Below are 20,708 nucleotides of genomic sequence, written 5' to 3'. Positions count from 1 at the left end.
TCAGGACAGTTTGGACATTGCGGTGAATCAGAGGTAAAAAATGATATAAATACTGTTCAGTTTCTTGCACTGACTGATCGTTTTGTGTCTTTACACATCAATGTATCGTCACGAGCCGCAGGGTTTAATTTGGTTTTGTTTGTGTATGTTTTTTTGACTCTCAAAGCCGTGATTCCCATTCACTTCCATTATATGACTGACAGACTGCAACGGTTTGAGTTAAAAATCTTTGTTTGTGTTCTACTGAAGAAACAAAGTCACCTACATCTTGGATGCTCTGGGGGTAAGCAAATAAACATAACATTTTAATTTTTGGGTGAACTATCCCTTTAAGTGTCCACATACTTTTGGTGCCCACATGTAGTTTTCCTTTGGTTATATAACGTCGTACCTTACTGTTTGCCACCCCTTCAGGTTCCCGATGGAAGTCCATGTCCAATCAGGAGAAGCAGCCATACTACGAAGAGCAGGCCAGATTGAGTCGGCAGCACCTGGAACGTTACCCAGACTACAAATACAAACCCCGGCCGAAGCGGACCTGTATCGTAGAGGGCAGACGACTGCGGGTCGGAGAGTATAAGGCCATGATGAAGAGTCGGCGACAGGAGCAACGAGTAACTTACCCTCCAAGGTGATGCCTGCAGACACTCAACAAGTTTTCTTTTTTCAGTGGTGCATTTGGTTGGAGAATGCAGTCATCAGTCTTATAAAATAGCTGATGTTTGGTTTGACGTTTATTCCCACAGCCAATCAGAGCAGCAGCTACCGTACCCTACCAGTGAAGGACAGTTCCAGACCACGCCGGTGTTAATGGCCCCATTGCCCTTGCACCCTGCCCTCCTGGAGCACTACCTTCCTCGGGGTCTGGAGCCCATTAAAGGCCAAGGGAGTGAGATGCGGGAGGTCACGCGGCCCAGACAGCCCTACAGCGAAGGGGAGGAGAGTGATGCGGGTGAACGCAGTGAGGGAGAGCTGGTTGTCCTCACTGACTGAGATAGAAGGAGGAAAGGATTGGAGGACAGAAAGGGCGGAAAACGCCTTTCAAGGGGGAGTGAGATGGAGAAAATAACTGGGAGATTTTGCAGTCTCTACCTACAACATGATGGTGTCCAATAAATGGTATAGGTCAGTGTTTTCCAGTCCAGTTGTGAGGATGTCCTTGCAAACTTGTTTCAAACCTACCAGATTGGTCACATGGTTCTATAGGGTTGGTTAGGAAGGCAGCAGACATGATAAATGAAGCATAGATCTTCATTTTTCAGATTTTTCCAGTGGTGTAGGCCAGACAGGATAGGTCTTACATACTGACCACAGCTTGGAAAAAGCAAGACTTTTTCAATCTACAATATTCATTGTGAGACTGCACATCTTGAGAGTTTTGAAGGCACTGTGAAGCTGGTGTGCAAGAATTGTTTTACAAATCATCAAATGTCACTGCACATATTATGAAGTAAATGTTATCTGCAAAGTGCATAAGAAATTGCACAAGAATCGGCTTTTCTAGAAGGGGTACAGATACGTATATTCACTTTTGGTGTATCTGAAAAAGTTCTACATTTGACATCATGTCAAATGATTGGCAATAATAGGAAGGAACAGTTCATCCAAAAATGAAAAGGAGATTAGGGAGAGTAAACAATGAAAAAAATCATTTTTTTGATGAACTATTTCTTTAAATAGTCAATGCACTGAGAGCTCTGCATCATTTTGCCATAGAAAAAAAGCTAATGCCTCTGTGTTATAATGCTTCTTGATGTCACCAGGGTTTTCCTGCAAAAGTTCCTGTTAAGACTGTGCCAAGGTACTTTCCAGACCTCAAGGGCTGAGAAAAAAAAAAAAAAAGAAAACAAGTTAACATGGAAAAAGGAAGGAACATTCCTGAGCTCTTTGTCCAGTTTATTATATCAGATAATGACGATTAGAGGCTGTTCTGTTACAGAGATTTAAGCAGCTTGCCCCTTTAAAGATTTGCTAAAGGCAGAGAAGACTGTAGTCTGTCTTCGGGTTGGTTGCGTCCTCTGTTGTTTGAATCTGGGTACTGCACTTAAAATATTTCCCCAGATTAAAGTCATGTTTCGGTTTCTTTTGATTTAGTGCAAAATATGATTCAGAACAATTTTTTTTTTCAGAGTAGAATTTTGCACTTGATGTACATATGCAAATCATTTCTACTATCCATTTTGTGAAAGGAGATGTGAATAATGCCCTTCCCTCAAATTACACCCATTTTTTAAAAATTGGTTTACTTTTCTTTTTTTAGTGTGTGTGTGTGTGTGTGTGTGTGTGTGTGTGTGTGTAGTATTTCGGCATGTGTGTGTATATAGAGTGAGCTTGTGCTGAAGAAAATAACGGAGTTATCATTCCAGCAGTTCTTATGACCGGGTCCATATTATTGGGCTGCTAGTCAATTTACAGTTGAGCTGAAACGTAAACATTTTGTTAAAAATGATAAACTTTTATATTTTAAAGATGCGATTTTAGAAGATATTTGCCAGTTGACTGTTGTGATAAACCTAGCATGTTAAAGGAAATGATGACATGTGTATATAGCTGGATACAGAAATATACGGTTTGTATTTTATCTGTAGAATGAACCCCGGGGAGGAAAAATATGATTCGCAATCTAGACAACTGTTGCAAAACCAGCTGTTGTAAAATATAGAGATAGACTTTATTTTGTTTATAAAAGCGTATAATTTAAAGGTGTACATGTTCTAATCCCCCCCCCCGGTATGTTGTATTTTTCCAAGCAAGTTTTGTGGTTTGTTTTTGAAGCATAAATAAAAATGTTATGTTTAGGCTACTTCTGTGGTTCAGATTCATTTTTATATTTTTTGGCGCAATCGCTGAATAACTGGATTCTGATTAGTGAAGAGCTAATCCAAGTCATAAACATTATCCGGCTATTTGACATCTGCAAGACGTATTTTTTATAATGTTTGCTCATCTGCAATACGTCTGCAGGACGATTCCTATCAGATGTCAAATAGACGTTTAAAAAAAAGGATGTTTATGATTTAGAATGGATGTAAAACTGACATCTTAAAGACGTCTATCAGATGTTTGTACACAGCAGATGCTTTCCAGATGAAGAGATCTTTAACAGACATCATAACAAAAACATGACATTGTATTTTGCACTTAAATGCTCATGTAGCGATACGACACTGGCACAACTAGGAAGTCGATTGTTTGAGAAAATGGTCATTTACCTCATTCATACAAGCTGAATCTCTGAAGCGAGATGTGCAAAAAAAAAAACTAGCTCCAGCACATTAGCACTGAGGATGTTGTCCTGCATGTGTGTGCCTGCATTGTGCTTGTTTGATTCAGGATATCCTCAATAGCGGTCTTCCTGTGCCTACCGGGACAAAATACAGGTCACCGTCCACAGGAGACAGGCAAAAGTTCAATGAGGAAACTTAAGTGTTGGACCGGGTGTGATACAGAAGACACTTTGGGTTACCAGAGGCCACGCTGAAACAAATCAAATTACAGATTTGTTAATATATATCAAAGGAAAAAGGAAATCTGCGCACAATTAGATCCAACTTTGACATTTTAATGGAAAATGTGAATAATTATTAAATTATTCTCCACACAGTTGAATAGAAGCCAAAACATTGTACAGTATTTTTCACAATATTTCACAGTATTTACAGACTCCTTATCAGCGCTTTATAGTAACGCCCTCTGCTGGTCTTCAGCAAACGCACACACTTGAATTCATGCCAACCTAACAACCCAATACACTCCCAGTTCAGTTAAATATACAAAAAAGTAGAAATATTAAAGATATAAGGATAAATGAAACATTATCTGTACATTTCTTCAGTACATTCACAAAAGAACTGATCTCAAATAAAGCGCACACCGTGAAGCCGACTTGTTTGGTATGTTTTCAACATGGCAGCAAACGAAACAAGAATCCCAACACAGATGCTTCCTGTAAACATCCCTTTTAAGAGCAGAGGTTTAAAAAGGGATTTTTACAAGGTCATTTCAAATAATAGAGATAATAACGGGAATGGTGCTTGTAAACATTTCCCCCTTCACATTAGAAATGTCCTTCATATCATAAAAGAAAAGTAACTAATATTTTACAAACAGAAGTGGTTTTCATCTGGTGGACACAAACATATGCACATCTACACACAGCTTGCAACTGCACTCCTGTTATATGAACAAGTTGTTCAAATTTATAACATTCTTCATGCATGCATGGAATATGCAACCTACTGTATATAAATATTTTTCACTTTTTCAGTCATCATGGACCACTAAGTGACAAAGATATGTAAAGAAAGCATAACCTGACCTTGAAAGTTGAATCTTATGGAAACTGCCAAGAGCACATGCGGGCCATATTTCACCACAAAATCAAAAGAAAGAAATATGTATGTGAATATGAAGTTTGTAGGACCTTTTTTTTTTTTTTATGACAATCCCAGTAGCTTACTGTAATTCTAATACATTTAGCCTTTTCATTACTGTAATGCACATTAAGTTGTATATCACATTTGTTAAATAGATTTACATTTTTTAATTTATGTTGATTTTAATTTATGTTCACACAGTATTTTTTTAACATTGCAAAAATGGGAATGTTTTTGCATTTTGCAAAACATTATTTCTTACTTTTACTTTTAATTGTAGGGTGAAATTTCACATGGAAATGTTTTCTCAAGATTCACCTAAAAATTGCAATTCAAGTTTCCGATCCAAGCAGTGAGAAGTGGACAAAACCAGAACAAAGTATATTAGCACAGAGCTATCAGGCAGTTCCAACTCATTAGAGAAACATTGGCTACAAATTATTCATGATTTTGTTGAAGGGCCTCTCCCTTTAGTTGCTGCCTGTGGCTCAGAGCGTTTCATTATTAACCTGCTCCTGCACAGAGTCAGAGATTTCACAGTTGACCCCACTGCTCAAACGCAACGGCTAGCTTCAGTTTCGAGACATTCTGAAAATGACTGCTGTACTGATTGTTTAGGGACTGATCTGGTCGGTCAGGAAAAGGACATTTGGGTTCAAGAAGCTGCCAGACAGACAGTTATTCCAGTTATACAGATACAGTACTGACTCACAATGGAGGAATCACATATTCAGGTCATATTTCATCACAAAAGTGAGGGGGAAATTAAGAAATTACATTTTGCATTAAAAGAAAATAGAATCTGTTTTTCAGGCAGTCTGACATTTCCATTAGCTCATTTTTTCCCTCCCCATTTTCTTTTAATGCCTCCACATTTTTTGTGTTTTATTGATTTCTTTATTGTCATACTTCTCAATAATTTCCACTGGATTCTCGATACCATGTAATACAGTAATTTGAATTTTTCGGGCGAAGGCATAATATACACAAAAATAAATAAAATGTGAAATGTGAAATGATCCAATTTTAGATGAACAGCAATGAAACTAGATGAAATTCAAAATGTTTTGAAAAACACTCCGAAAACCACATGCAATCAGACAGTCCAGGTATTAAGGACTTTCTCCAGTGAAATGGCAATTACATCCTTAAATCCACAATTAATTTTCTGACCTTAAATAATGTTGTCCTTTTCGATCCAGGACATTGAGTCCTCACAGATGGTGACCCGAATCAAACTACACAACACTGTTACATAAATATTGCCCCGTTTCCAGTTTTGGAAAACCATTAGATTGACGTTTAAGGAGGGGGTTTACATTAGGAATGAGCTTAGTGATCATTGAGCAGATAATGACTTTCAAATCTCAGTTTGAGCTCTGCCAGGTGATGCAAACGCATTTAGGACAGAGAGCGAGAGAAGGAGGGGGAAGTGGGAGGCAGGTGGTAATATTCCACAGCCTGTGATGAGTGGAAAATTCAACGGAACTCCTCACAACCATAAAAGTTAAATAGATGGAAATGTGGCTGAGGGGTCTCGTGGCCCTGACTTCTTGGGAATGTATAGAGTGAGGTCAGATAGACTTCAATGGTTACTTGGTTACTTGCCTTTTAGCTGACGCAGTTCATCCAAAGTGACTAATTGCAGGGTTTAACTAATTTGCTCAAGTGCGTAATAGTGCAGGATTTTGACCTTGGCAACTATCTAGTTCCTGAGTCACCCCTGCTTGGCTCTAAACCGGAAACTTTTGTATTAACAACCCAGATTTTTACCCATTACCCCAATTTCTTCTCATCTTTACTGCACAGTGAGATAAATCTGAAAGCATTAGCACATTTTTGGTCTTCGAGCATTTGTCATCGCAAAAGAGACAACAGTGGGCCTCAACCATTTGACAAAAGCATTATGAATCTACAGTCTGAGGTGTTTCGTGTTAGTCAACGCCCCCAAGTATCAATATATCTTTGCTAAACATCACTACAGGCCTCCTTAACAGCAAATCTGCATACGTTTGCTATGGCTCTCACACCGCCAAACCCATAACATGAAGCCCCAAAGCAAAGTCAGCTCCAAGAGCGGAAGGACTACTTTGGTGCAAAACAAGTGCCCAATAATAATTAATAAATAAATTGTAATTAAAACATATAAACACACTCATTTCATGGGAACTAGAAGTTCAGTCCCAAAGAGAAACATGGTGTTTGAAAAAGGAATCAAGAATTTGTGGAACTAAGCCTTGGCAGACAAGTTGTCAACCAATCATAAGCGGTCCCAGTGCTCACCCCTGCTGTATCCCCATACCCTGCCCCGACTGAAAAGGCCTCTGATTCCATGGTCAAACGGTCAACAATGAGGTCAGCAGATACCAGCACTGTCCTCTCAATCTTGACGTCTCATTTGGGGATCTCCAGGGCCATTACATCAGGTTTGGTCTTGAAGTACTGATTGAAACGCAGCACAGCATACCTAGGAAAAGGGTATTACAGAATCAGAAATTAAAATTAAAATGGGATAGAATTAGTAGAAAGCATTGTCAGATTTTTTATTTTTTATTTATATTAATATTATCCACAATAATTATTTTGCTTTTACCTTTATAAGTAGACATTTGTATAACCAAATAAAAACTTACAACAAGTCACCCATTTATGTCAAATACTTTTTAAATATAGTTTTGACCAATTATGGCTGTTATCCATAAAATTATCACGTATTTTAATGTATTTATACACCATGTTTGTATTATGTTTGTAGCACAATACAAATAAATGTATTATTAAATACAAATAATTTTCAAAATAGCACAATAAATGCTATTTAAAATAAAATAAAATTTTAAATAATTTGATGGCCCCTGAGTTGGATTATATATTATACTGAATTCCAAAATACATCAAATATGAAATAAGATTTAAAAAGGCAAAACGGGCATTTTGTCTATTTTGGTGGCATTTTTGACTTAAGACCTGGTTAATTGTTGACTCTGAAAGTCCCAAAAGATTAAATAAATGTACATAATTTTTTTAACCTTTCCCTACATGCGACAAGGCTCATTTTCTAAAGGGACTGTAGGATCCCTCCTGATCTCATATGCGCAGGCAGTGATTTGTTGTTAAAAGGTGCAGCCTGAGAGGAACCACGACCTGTTGCTTGGAAACTGGCAACGTAGGAAGTTTACAGAATATATTACTTGAGTCAGTTTAATAAAACTGAGCCACGGTTCCTACAAAAATATCCTCAGCCTACGGATGACATAACTCACCCCCTCCAAAAAAACCAACTAAAGAGTAACTTGAGTAAAGTTTCATTGTGCTACAGATACACAACACTGAGGATTTTGAGTGCGGTTTAGGTCGATTGCCAAAGTCACAGAGGGTAGCAGGCCGCAACTTATTGCAGTCAAATCTACTTTTCACCTCTTGAAACAAACACCATTGACTGGTTTCTATGGGCAATAGAAATAACAGTCCACATTCATTTTACAGTATGTGGGAGAGCTTCATATAAGACCTTCACCTCCAACTGAGACTTTCATTCAAAGATTCACATCTTATGTATTTTTAAAGTGCAAAGACAATAGACATGGTATTGGGACTGTTTTAGCCATGAACTCATGAGATCTCAGCTTCATTTCAGGTCTCGTGTGATTCTGTCTGGTGAATAGTTAGGTATTAACTTTGGTTTGAAGCAGTTTCTGCTCAAGAATTACTTTGGCCAAATTATATTTTGACTTACATGAAAGAATAAAAATGCATGAATGGAAATCGGAGCAGAAAATGGGTAAATTCTCAAGCAGAAATTAAATGTATAATTTGTAATATTATTTAATAATAAGCATATATGTGTGTGTGTGAGTGTGTGTGATATATATATATATATACCGTATATATACACACACACTTTTAGTGCGTTTTAATAAAATGTATTTATTATTATTACTTTTTTTTTTTAAATATCTGAATTTGGTCTAATTTGTCCAATAAGGCAATATCAGGATTTATTTCCAGTATACAATTTTATATAGCTTACAAAAGTATCTTCTGGAACCAAAACTTGCTTGTGTATTGGCTGCATTAGTAGTCACCACTTCCTGTCAATTACATATCACTTACTGTACATTCTTTATCTGCCATTAATATCCATTTCTCTTAACACAGTCAGAGTTGATAAAGATCTTTATGCCTGTAAATAAATCCTCCCCATCACAGAGATGAAAGGTTTTCTGAGCTGGATATGCTGCTTACCCGAGGAAGTCAAACTCGATGGTGGAGTACTTGGCTTGGATCAGGGCCCAGAAACCCCAGAAGAAATGTGAGGCCTGCCAAACGGAAGAACAAGAACTTCAGGCCAAAGCCTTCTAGCTCAATCCATAAACAGACATATCACTGACACCAATCAACATGCAAAAAGCTTTTAAATCCAAATCCTTGGAATAAACAAACATAAATCAACTTCATAAATGCAGCATTATCAAAACACTTCCTCCGCTTTGATCCTCTGCAAACTCACCAGAGCAAACTTGTTGACCTGTACGTAGAGCGTCTCCAGCTCAAGCTGGCTTACCTCTTCACCTTTCTTGGTAAAGAGCTTGTAGGCCTGCAAGTAAGTGTGCAACCAGTCCAACTGCATCTCTCGACTGGGATAAAGGTTATAGTCGGGTTCACTCATGCCTGATAAACACACACACACGAGGTTAATGCTAAACAAATCCCATAGGAGTATTTTTGTGAATGATATTTTGACGCTGCTCACCTGCAAATTCATTAAAATGATTTCCAATGTCAAATGCTTGGTAGTTGTAACTTGAGTATTCATAATCGATACACCGAACATGGCCTGAAAACAGCAACAGAGGTTTATTTGCAGTAAATAAGACAAAATATTAGACTTGAATGCATTTTTGAAACGAAATCCCAAAATGTAATGCCTTAGTTGAAAAGGCACTTCGGCTCTATGGTGTTGTCAATATTTCTTTCTTTGAGTGTCCCAACATGTAAACTTCTGGCTCAACCAAATGCAGGATCTCATGTTTGCCTAAACAATAAAACACAGGAGGCAGCATGGACGGAGCAGCAGTAGTGTTTGAGAAATCTGGAAGCACTCAATATATACAGTATGCTATTCCGTTGCACGCTGCAGATTTTAAAACAACAGAAAAAGACATTCACAGTGCATTTAACTTGAGTACTATGACATAGACACTACCGTCCAAAAGTTTCAGACAGAGGTCAGTAAGTCCCCCGCCCCCTGAGAGAAATTAACACTTTTATTCAGCAAGGACCCATTAAATTGGTCAAAAAGCCACAGTACAGATATTTATAATGTTGCAAAATATTTCTATTTCAAACTAATTCTGTTCTTTTGAACTTTCTATTCATGAAAGAATCCTGAAAAAAGGTATCAGGGTTTCCACAAAAATATTGTTTTCCCCATTAATAATAATAATAAGAGATATATCTTGAGCAGCAAATCACCATATTAGAATGATTTCTGAAGGATTATGTGACACTGAAGGCTGGGGTAATGATGCTGAAAATTCAGCTTTGCATTACAGAAATATATTACATTTTAAAGCATATTAGAAATCCTTTTTTTTTTTTTATTGTAATAATATTTCACAATTTTACTGTTTTTACTACTTTTTTTGTTGATCAAATAAATGCAGCCTTGGTGAGCATAAAAAGACTTATTTCAAAAACAAACAAACAAAAAAAAATCTTCTCATCCCTAGGAGTTGAATTAAATATGAAAAGTGGGCTATGAAATAATTAATATTGTTCCCCCTCCTACATGACTGGTTACACCAGAAGAACAGAAAAGCCATTTCAGAGACAGAGAAAGATTTTGATACCAAAAATGACTCGCTTTTAATACACATTTTTGTGTACAATAAGATCAGGGACATTTATTATAAACGTAAGTTTGATTTCATGCTGTCATGGTGTTTAAGTAAAACCCACCTTCTTTTGCGTTGTGAATGATGTTCTTGCAGAGCAGGTCGTTGTGACAGAGCACTACAGGAGAGCCCAGCTGCGACAGGTGTTCCTTCATCCACATCATTTCCTGTTCTAGCACTTCCTGACTGGGCACTTCCTGCTGAATTCTAATTCAGAGAACACAGAAACAGATCGGTAATTCAAGCACATGACAAACAGAGAGTCAAGAGTGTTTGACAAAAGAATAATGCCACAAAATTAAATTTTTGGAAAATTAAACTGTTCAATTAATGTTCCCATAATTTTGCACACCCTTCCTAAACAAGGCACAGGGTTTGAGGTATCATTTATGACCATAGATCAAACAGTGCAGGATGAGTTACACATACAATTTCTATGCTCATGGTTAGGGGTTTGTTCAAATCATTAATCTCAAGTACGAGTAATAGAAATTGCCTTAGCAAACATCATTAATATATTAAATTTATGTGGCCGGCCACTTCAAATCTCATCTGCAAAGCTCAAATTCTCTTTTGAATGAACTTTTCAATTAAATTATTAATCATAAAAGTTTTAAAATGTAAAAATTGCTTAATACACCTTCAATAAATCAATTTGCTAACACTACTACTGTAACTTTCATTAACCAACAATGAGCAGTACATTTGATACAGTATTTATTCATCTTTGTTGATCTTAGTTAATAAGTTCATGTTAGCAAAAGTCCATTAAATAACATTAAGAAACACACTACACACTAATAATGTTTTATTATATGCCGAAATCAACATCTCACAGCTACTTTAAGCAGGCTGTGTGAATTTTACTGTGGACTGACTGTTTTGAAACTTATATGGTAGTTACATAGCACCTAGACCTCAGTTATCATGAAAAAAGCCAGGAAATTTCAGTTTTGACTATGGGACCTTTAAGATTACTAAAAGCTTTAGAAGTATTTTTCATTGTCAGTTCATGTACTTAAACTTAACAACCTTATTGTAAAGTGTTATCAACTAAATACTTCATCAGGTTTAACTTAAAGGAAATTCAGTCCAGTTCGACCAATGAGAAAGCCTGTCTGAGTGACCACTCTCCCCTTGTAATGGGCTTAAGGAGCTATTTCTAGAATCTTCTTTTGTGCTGCAGTGGCTCACTCAAAACCTAGCAGTACTGATCTGCTTTGTTGCTTGTATAAAGTAACCGCAAACTACTGCGTGAAATCGTCCTATTAGACTTTGGGCAGTAACATAAACTCCCTCAGAGAAACTCTTATGAAACGAATGCTCTAATGACTGCTGATGACGTAAATGACTTCGCATGTGCATTATCTCTGGCTCCCGATAAACGTCAGGATGCAAACAGCCGCCAGCTTTTAAGAGCGAGCATCTTTGTTAAGGAAGACAGTGGAGATGATTATGTGACATAACAGCTCTCTGCATGAGATTAGATGGACGGAAGCAATCTGTGCACCGCGAAACACCTGTCTGAGCAAAATCAAAGTTTACTGAGGTTTCAAACGGCTTTAATGGGTCTCATCCAATCAGATTCTGAGCTGTGAACTATTTGTGTTAGAATTTGAATTTTAATGAGATCATTTAAGATTCACTCTCTGAAGGTTACCTGACGTTAGAGGCTTGGTCTGTGAACTCAGTGGCCACCAGCGAGAAGTACTTGCGCATTTTGATCCACAGGTTGGGTTTGGGGATGCAGCCGTTGTGTGCGTGGATGGCGTGAATGCGGGCCATTTCTCGTGCGATCAGTCTGCCAATAATAACAAAGGAAGACGTTGGTCAAAATGGCAATGTTCAATTTCAGCTTAAACACAATGCCTGGAAAAAGCTGTTTGTGTGGAAACATGGACATTAGCCCAGGGTCACCAGTGTAGACTTTGATACGGTTCACTGTGTGCCTGGAAGGAGATTACATGACCCTCATGAAGTGCACATGAACTTCACTCCAAATTTGCAGTTAGCTTAGACTATATAAAGAATGTTTGCACAAACCATTCTTCAATATTTAAAGACATTTTTTCAAAGGGTGCTTACTATGTCAGCTTTGTTCTTGTTATTTCTTTTTCAACAAATTATGTTTCTATTTAATTATTTCAAATAGTGATACTCCAACTAATTAACATATATTCATTGGCATAAATCTATCGCTTACCAAGAGTGATTAGTATTTTACCTATTACATTTTAACGGTACATTCATTATACTTTTACTCAGCAAGGATGCATTAAACTGATCATAAGTGAAGACAATTTATTGTTACATATATATATATATATACACACATACACACACTATTTATAAAAAAAATCCTGAAAAAAAAGGTATCACGGTTTCCAAAAAAATATTAAGCATCACAACTATTTTCAACATTGATAATGAAAAGAAATGTTGAGCAGCAAATCAGCATATTAGAATGATTTCTGAAGGATCATGTGACACTGAAGACTGGAATAATGATGCTGAAAATTCAGCTTTGCCATTACAGAAATAAATTACATTTTAAAATATATTCAAATAGAAAAGTTATTTTAAATTGTACTAATATTTCATATTACTGTTTCTACTGTATTTTTTTTATCAAATAATTGGTGAGCATAAGAAACTTATTTTAAAAACATTTTAAAAATCTTAAAGATCTGAATGCTAGTGTATACTAAGCATTTTCAGTATTGATGTATGAAATTTATTTTTTAATTCATTGCAATGCATTTTGGGATTCTCTTATCAAAGGATAGTATCTCTGGACAATTTGGACAAGTCAGGTATAATTATGTAATTAGTACAATTACAAAAATGCAAGTAGCATAAGGTTTTGGAAAAGAGCTACGGTCAGTTTTAATGACTTCCTTATTATAATCACAAAGGCCAAAATAGACACGGTATTTTAAGCTAAAATCAGAGTGAAGTACTCTGTGTTCTAACCCAAATGCCTAAGTCAAAAGACCAAATAGATGTGTTATTTTTAGAACGAACACCCATTTGGATCCTTCTATTTTGTGCCTTGTGCTGAACGGACGCACCTGAGTAACACGGGGTCCCTGACGTCTTGAGTATCCAGAGCGCGTCCTTGCATGAACTCGTAGCAGATGCCATTCTGGAAAGTGCAGTAAAGGCGGGGCGCACAACCGTTGGCGTGCAGAACCTGGAAGCTCTTCAGTTCGTTGTCTCGGTCCACGATCAGCTCCGTCTTGTTGCCGTACACCCTCACCAGCACCACATCGTCAAGGCAGTCCTCCACATAACACCCCACCAGTTTGTTAGTTGTGCCATCTGTGAAAAGCTGAAGGAACAAAAACACATAAGTACGGATTACAATCATGGCTACTTTTTGTTGCAGGATGCATAAACTTTACAGTCAGCTTGAAACGGCATTCATAACCAGTTTTACTTCTGTAACGTGGTGTATTTCATGTATCAAGAACTGCATGCTGATCAGTCAGAAATTAAAATTTACTAATTCTCTGGCCATCCAACATGTAGAGGAGTTAGTTTGTTCTTTGGAATGGAACAGACTTGGAGAAATTTGTCATTACATCACTTGCTCAGCAATGGATCCTCGGCAGTGAATGGGTGCCGTCAGAATGAGAGTTCAAATAGCTCATAAAAACATCACAATAATCCACAAGTAATTCAGACCACTCCAGTCCATCAGTTAATGTCATGCAAAGCGAAAAGCTGTGTGTTCGTAAGAAACAAACCCATCATTAAGACGTTTTTAACCTCAAACCGTTGCTTCCGGCTAAAATATGAGTCCTCTATCCATAATATTGCTATATACAGTGGAAAAGTTATCTTGTCTGAATCTGGAGAGAAAAGTGCACAGATCAAGCACTGTTTACAAGTGAAAATAGTTCTAAACCAATATGTCGGTGGATTTTGATGCGAGAGGACAATAGCGTTATTATGGAATATGGACTCGTTTGACTCATATTTTGGCCAGTTTAAAGTTAAAATGCCTTAATGGATTCATTTCTTACAAACACACAGCTTTTCACTTGACAAGATATGAATTGATAAACGTGATAGAGTTGTGTGGATTACTGTGATGTTTTCATCAGCTGTTTGGACTCTCATTCTGACGGCACCCATTCACTGCAGAGGATCCACTGCTGAGCAAGTGATGCAATGCTACATTTCTCCAAATCTGATCCCATGAAGAAACAATCTTGGATGACCAGAGGGTGAGTAAATTTGAGCAAACTTTCATTTTTGGGTAAACTAGTTCTTTAAAGAAACAAATAGGCTATTTCAAAAAATTCAAACGTCAATCACAATGGAGCATATGATAAACTGTCAAGATTTAAAATGCTTTGTGTTTGTAGCAATGTATCCCACAGTTCACTGCACCGGCCTTGCCACCCACCAATGCATTTCTGAGATTCCTGAAATGACTAATGTACAAACAGCACGACTGGTCAACATACAGAGGATGAATTCAACTCTGAGCAGGTGCCGTTTTGACTAAGTGTTGTTTTATACACTTATATCTTATGTGTCTCAATAGTAAATGGGTTCAAGATAAATTGCTGACAGCAAATATTCCATAATTATACGCACAAATGCAGGATAGTTTGAATATTAAAAACTGATTTAATGGTCAGTGTTTACAGTTGAGCCTAGGTCGACCACAACACAACGTCCAACTCTTTCAGCTATGTCATATGACCGTGCGGATCTCCTAAACGGCTGGAACGCCAGAGCTCATCTTGTTGTAATCTGATGAATGGTATCAGTATGCCATGTGCCAACAGAGGAGCTTTATTTTGAGCATTTTGGCTTCATTCAAACGACTGTACCAAAGCAGCTGTGAACAATACATTTGGGCACAATGTGTGTTTTTCATTGATGAAAACTATGCTGGCTATCTGTAAACGGTGCCGTGCCACCCGCATGGAGGTCGAACGGGATTAGGTTCATTCATCCTGGCTTCAAACCTGTAGCAAACACAAGTCATGTTATTGTCCAACAGTAGTCACCCTAAAATCTTAAGAATAAAATATGAAAATGAAGCTTATCTTTTAGGACCAGGACCAAGGATGTGTCAGTGTAAGAGTTTTGGGCCATGTGTTTTTGTCTCATGCAAATTTAGATAAACTGAATATCACTGTTGTGCATTCTGGAGATTTGAAAGTGACCAAGGTTACATTATCTAGCTGGCTGGCTTAGTTGACGTTTTGTCGAATTCACAACAAGGGCTTTTGAAAGGAATGAGATAGAAACTTATAAAGGAATCAGAAGGTTTGCATCATATGTCATCAATTTCCTGAAAAAAGTAGTGTGGGGATATATAATGTGTATATAATTGAAATTTTGACTTCATCTTTTTTTAAATAGCAAAATCATGTTAAAATGAGTTTCAAATATGATACATCAGTCTTTTGGGGAATGTTTATTTGTTCATCTCTCAATCATCACTGTATTGCATTGCATTATAGCTATATTTTAACCCAAACTAAAAACCAGAGTGTGATCATAAAACTAAGCATTTAAACATCTTGCTAAGACATTATTGGGAGATATAGAGTGACAACTGATATTAATATGCATTTTATGCAAGTAGTCCGCTATGCTTGTATAAATACATAAATGGGACAAGCGGTCTCTGCCAAAAGACAAACAAACAATAATAACACTGTACAATAGTAACCTTCACTTCCCATCACATCATAAATGAAAACACTCAAAAAGATATGACAGATAAGGCTGACAATAGGTGCAATAATGCAAAGTTTATAGTTGTGTTAAGTGTGTAGCCCATGTGGCGATGGGTGGAGACATCAGGCCAGACAGTAAAGTGTGACTCCACCGAGTCTGATCAGCTGCATTAGGATAAACTACCTCACAGGCTACAGTAAGGGAGGTTTGCTTTATTACTATTAATAACTGTGTGAAGATTGTGATCCTCCTAAATTAAAATCAACGTTATTTTCTGATGAAGTCGTGAGACATTGATCCGATTACGCAAATGGAATAGGGTCATCACTTTTGAGTCAAACGTGGTTTTGGGTCGAGTCAATCTAATCAGATCAACTAGTTTCAAAGCAGAACGCCAGGTGGGGGATAACCTCTCATTCAGAGGGGACCTGTGTCAAGAACAAAAGAAGAAAAATGTGTAACTGTTGCACCAGCATAGTCCAGATTGACCATTATGTAAAATATCCGTGTGTATACACAGAAACTTCAACAACATGACCTGCAACAAAATGTATTGACACCACCTGTGTGACCAAAAAGAACTTAGTTTAAAAAAAAAAAAAAAATCAGATTTCTGTATTATATACAGTATATTTATGTAAATGCCACATCAGTACATTTACATGATGGCAATGCACCTTACTAAGCAAACTCATTTCACTGTACTTAGAGATTTATTGAGGTGTCAAAATGCGGGGGCATGCAAACACAACAGTGTTGACACTATAATGAAAGCACAGATGAACATGACCTTAACACACATCATAACCTAAACTTTTTAAAATCCCTAACATTTTTAAATGATCAAATTTAGATATTTAACTAATAGATATTAACTTTTTTAATATTATTAACTTTCAAGCTCATTTTATATATATATATGACCTTAAGTCGCTGGGGTATATTTGTAGCAATAGCCAAAAATACAATGTATGGGTCAAAATTATAGATTTTTCTTTTATGCCAAAAATCATTAGGATATTAATTAAAGATCATGTTCCATGAAGATATTTTGTAAATTTCCTACTGTAAATATATCAAAACTTAATTTTTGATTAGTAATATGCATTGCCAAGGACTTTGTTTGGATAACTTTAATGGCGATTTTCTCAATATTTAGATTTTTTTGCACCCTCAGATTCCAGATATTCAAATAGTTGTATCTCGACCAAATATTGTCCTATCCTAACAAACCATACATCAACGGAAAGCTTCAGCTTCCAGATGATGTATAAATCTCAATTTTGAAAAAATGACACTTAAGACTGGTTTTGGGGCCCAGGGTCACATATATATATTCCTATAAGGGGTGTAATGATATACCAATGCCACGGTTCAGTTTATATCACCGTTTTGGAGCCACGGTTCTGTTCGGTTGGGTTTAGTGTGGAGGTAGGGTTCATGGCACCAGCAATGCTAAAGAATACTAGATTCACTTTTAACTTAATAATAATAATAATATCAATAATTGCTCTCTGTTAGTTTGTGCTAATTAATGCATTAACAAATGAGACTTTAAAAACTGTTGCTTTGTAAAGTGTTACCAAAAAATCTATTGCCTTAAAAAATTTTTTTAAATAAAATAATGCCTAAATAATGCAAACAAGTCACTGGACAACATTTCTTAGTCTACATATAAAAATACATGTGTCATGGATAAATAAAATGGAATATCCGAACAATAAGGAAATGATTTTAATCAAATATGCAATAACTAGGGTTGCAAAATTCCGGGAATTTTCAAGACTGGAAAATTTCCATGGGAATTAATGGGAATAAACTGGGAATTTGCAGGAACAGGGAACTTAAATGTAGTTGAAAGAAAAAAAAAACTCTTGCAGAATAATCTTAGTTAAAACAACCAGATTTAATGCAATTTCAATTGAATTTCTACCCTGCACATTCCTCAATCACATGCACACAGCACACTTACAGCAGGACTATCCCCTACATGCACTGTGCATTCCTCCATAACATGCACAGATAATTTCTTCAATGAATGTCAACTATTACATAAATTTATGTTTAAAACTTTCTTGTGCTGTGTGTAAGCTATTGCGCAACAAAATTATACCATTGTAAAAGGAAATACACTGAGCAAACATTTAGGTGATGAGATAAAAAAACTAAAACAATCCCCCAGTCACCTTAGGGGGGAATTCCCCCACATTTTCCAGGCATTCAAGTAAGTTTTGATATTACTTGAGTAAATATATTTGATCTATGGCAGCGGTTCTCAATTCCAGTCCTCGCATACCCCCGCTCTGCATGTCTCTCTTTGTTAACACACCTGATTCAGATCATCATCTCGTTATAAGTGAGCTACGTGCATGAACTGTGTTCTGATTGACATGGTCCCTACACAGTGTCCATTGCTCCCTACTCCCTGAGCAGGGGAAATCCGTTGAAGTTTACTTCACTTCGGAATATTCATTTACAGATATGCGCTGCGCCACTGCCTGCAGCGTCTTCACACACATACGAAACTTATTAGAGAAGCGTGAAGTGGGACATAATATACCTCTGTAAATAAATACAATTTAAATTCACGTCTCGCACACTTAAATGCCCATTGTATGGAACATATACGCTCCCTTCAAACTGGAATCATGGCGGAATATCCGGTAATGTCCACTTCGCAGGGCACTTACAGTCAAATATAACAAACATCTGAAGCAATAAGAGAAACATACAAAATGTGCAGAGCAGGGGTACGCGAGGACTGGAATTGAGAACCGCTGATCTATGGTATTCAAATTTATCCAAAATGTGTTTATACATGTGTTTATACAGTAGCTATCTAGCCAGTAAATCAAATATGAAAAATGTAAGCTAGTTAGCACTATTTCATTGACAATTTATGAGGCTAGGTATCATGTGCAAGCTAGCTCAAGCTGTGATGCTCTTTTTGGTACCTTCAGCTAGCCAGTTTTCTGTTATCATACAGAAGTACAGTAGTGGTTATAAGTTTGGACAAGTTACTATTTTTAAAGCTTTTTAAAGGAATCCCTTAGGCTCATCAAGCCTGCATTTATTTGATAATAATAGCTTTCTGTTTTAATGTACTTTAAAATATAATGTATTTCTACAGATACATCCTGTAGAAATGAACCTTCAGAAATCATTCTAATATGCTGATTTATTATCAATTTTGGAAACAGTTGTGCTGCTTAATATATATTTTTTTATATTTTTCAGGATTCTTTGATGAACAAAACATTAAAAAAGAACAGCATTTAATTAAAATAGAAATATTTTTTTTTACAATACACTACCATTTAAAAGTTTGGGATCGGTTTTTTGAAAGAAATTAATACTTTTATTCAGCAAGGATGTGTTAAATTGATAAAAAGTTAATAGTAAAGACTATATTGTTAGAAAGGATTTCTTCTTTGTATAAATGCTGTTCTTTTTAAGTTTTTATTCATCAATGAATCCTGAAAAAAGTATCACAGGTTCCAAAAATGTCATTTTTAAAATTTGCATTAGTTTGCATGCATGTCAGCTTATGACCAAACAAAATGTTTATATTTATGTTTGTATATGACACAGTTTCTATCAATTTCCCCAAATTTCCAATGAATTCCCATAAATACCTGTGAAGTTTCCAACTTGGAATATTTCTAAAATTCCCCAGATTAAAAGGGTCATATGATGTTGCTAAAAAGAACATTATTTTGTTAATGACAAAACACAGTGTCACACACGGTGGGCTAGAGTGAGTGGAGGCCGGCTTGAATGAGCGGCGGCGGGCGGGCTTGCGGCAACCACATGTGACGACCCCAGGCTGGACTCCGCTTCGCCGAATGCGTTTGAAGTGCCTCAGCAGAGGGCGGGGTAGGCCAATAGAGTATCACGGTACGCCATGAGAGTACCACGGTACGTACCGTGGGTGGTGTTTCGTAGTAATGAGCGTTTTTGAAGCACTGCTTCGTGAAGCTTTGTAACCTTTGCGAATCATTTGTTTCGAAACAGTGGTCAGGGGTTAAAGCAAATAAAAATCCTGAGCCTGAACTTTTTTCCAGGGGACGGGGTGGGGGGCAGCACATGCAAAGACTGTGGCAACTTTAATATTTGAAAGGATACTATGGCAAAGTTATTGCTTTCCTTATTCAAACTGATTTTTTTTCAGGAATATATGGTTGACCTGAAGAATGAAAGCTATATCATACACTTGGAAAATTATGAGCTATATCACTAGGGGTGTAGTCTACACTAGTAGTGTAGCCAGACCTTCAGACTGACGGCTGAAGGTCTGGAATCCATGGCAGCTTTCATTGGCCAAGGCCCGCCCATGAGGCCATTTGACCGACATGTCAAACAACCAATCACAGTTAGTTTCGTTTCAGCGTCACGTTTCAGGGCGTGGAAATGTCGCCACAATAACAGACCTGTAAAACTCTGGGACGTATTTTAAAGATTCTGCGCCGCGAACTTTAAATATTTCACATACTTTTGAAAATTCAGTGTTTAGTTGATCCTGATAAGCGCTTGTCGTCACAGTAAACTTGTCGGCTTTCTTCTTTCGTGAGGGAGTTTGGCGTCATGGCCTCTTTGTTTCCAGGCGGAACGTTAAAGAATGCGGCGACATACATGTCTCCCAGAAATCCTGTATAATTCAAACAATCCGATGACGACTTCGAAACTCCTGAAGTGTTTCCACTTTTGTGTGCCATATGCATCAGACGTT

At 36.9% G+C, this 20,708-nt stretch overlaps 2 protein-coding genes and 1 long non-coding RNA gene across 5 annotated transcripts in view; 1 reads left to right on the top strand and 2 right to left on the bottom strand.

The window, feature by feature from the left end:
- Positions 1-2,781, top strand: part of LOC107751191 (transcription factor SOX-13-like) — a 32,556-nt gene extending 29,775 nt beyond the window's left edge. For all 3 annotated transcript variants that reach the window (XM_016566842.1, XM_016566840.1, XM_016566841.1), the window contains exons 13-14: positions 415-631; positions 747-2,781. In XM_016566842.1, coding sequence (XP_016422328.1) covers positions 415-631; positions 747-993 — 464 coding nt within the window. In that variant the 3' untranslated portion in view covers positions 994-2,781. The remainder of the gene's footprint in view (positions 1-414; positions 632-746) is intronic.
- The window catches only part of LOC107751193 (uncharacterized), a 12,259-nt gene extending 7,676 nt beyond the window's left edge, over positions 1-4,583 (bottom strand). Inside the window, exon 1 of the long non-coding RNA XR_001641215.1 lies at positions 3,721-4,583. This is a non-coding gene — a long non-coding RNA (uncharacterized LOC107751193). The remainder of the gene's footprint in view (positions 1-3,720) is intronic.
- Positions 4,584-4,628: 45 nt separating this feature from the next.
- etnk2 (ethanolamine kinase 2) overlaps positions 4,629-20,708 on the bottom strand; it is a 35,986-nt gene continuing 19,906 nt past the window's right edge. Inside the window, exons 2-8 of the mRNA XM_016566843.1 lie at positions 13,345-13,604; positions 11,934-12,074; positions 10,338-10,480; positions 9,130-9,213; positions 8,887-9,047; positions 8,622-8,695; positions 4,629-6,843 (exon numbers count right to left, since the gene is read on the bottom strand). Of these exons, the coding sequence (XP_016422329.1) occupies positions 6,771-6,843; positions 8,622-8,695; positions 8,887-9,047; positions 9,130-9,213; positions 10,338-10,480; positions 11,934-12,074; positions 13,345-13,604 (936 nt within the window). The 3' untranslated portion in view covers positions 4,629-6,770. The remainder of the gene's footprint in view (positions 6,844-8,621; positions 8,696-8,886; positions 9,048-9,129; positions 9,214-10,337; positions 10,481-11,933; positions 12,075-13,344; positions 13,605-20,708) is intronic.

This window comes from Sinocyclocheilus rhinocerous, unplaced genomic scaffold, assembly GCF_001515625.1.
Source record: "Sinocyclocheilus rhinocerous isolate Xijiao unplaced genomic scaffold, SAMN03320098_v1.1 scaffold362, whole genome shotgun sequence".
Classification (NCBI taxonomy): Eukaryota; Metazoa; Chordata; class Actinopteri; order Cypriniformes; family Cyprinidae; genus Sinocyclocheilus; species Sinocyclocheilus rhinocerous.
This window is presented reverse-complemented; position numbering and strand designations above follow the sequence as displayed.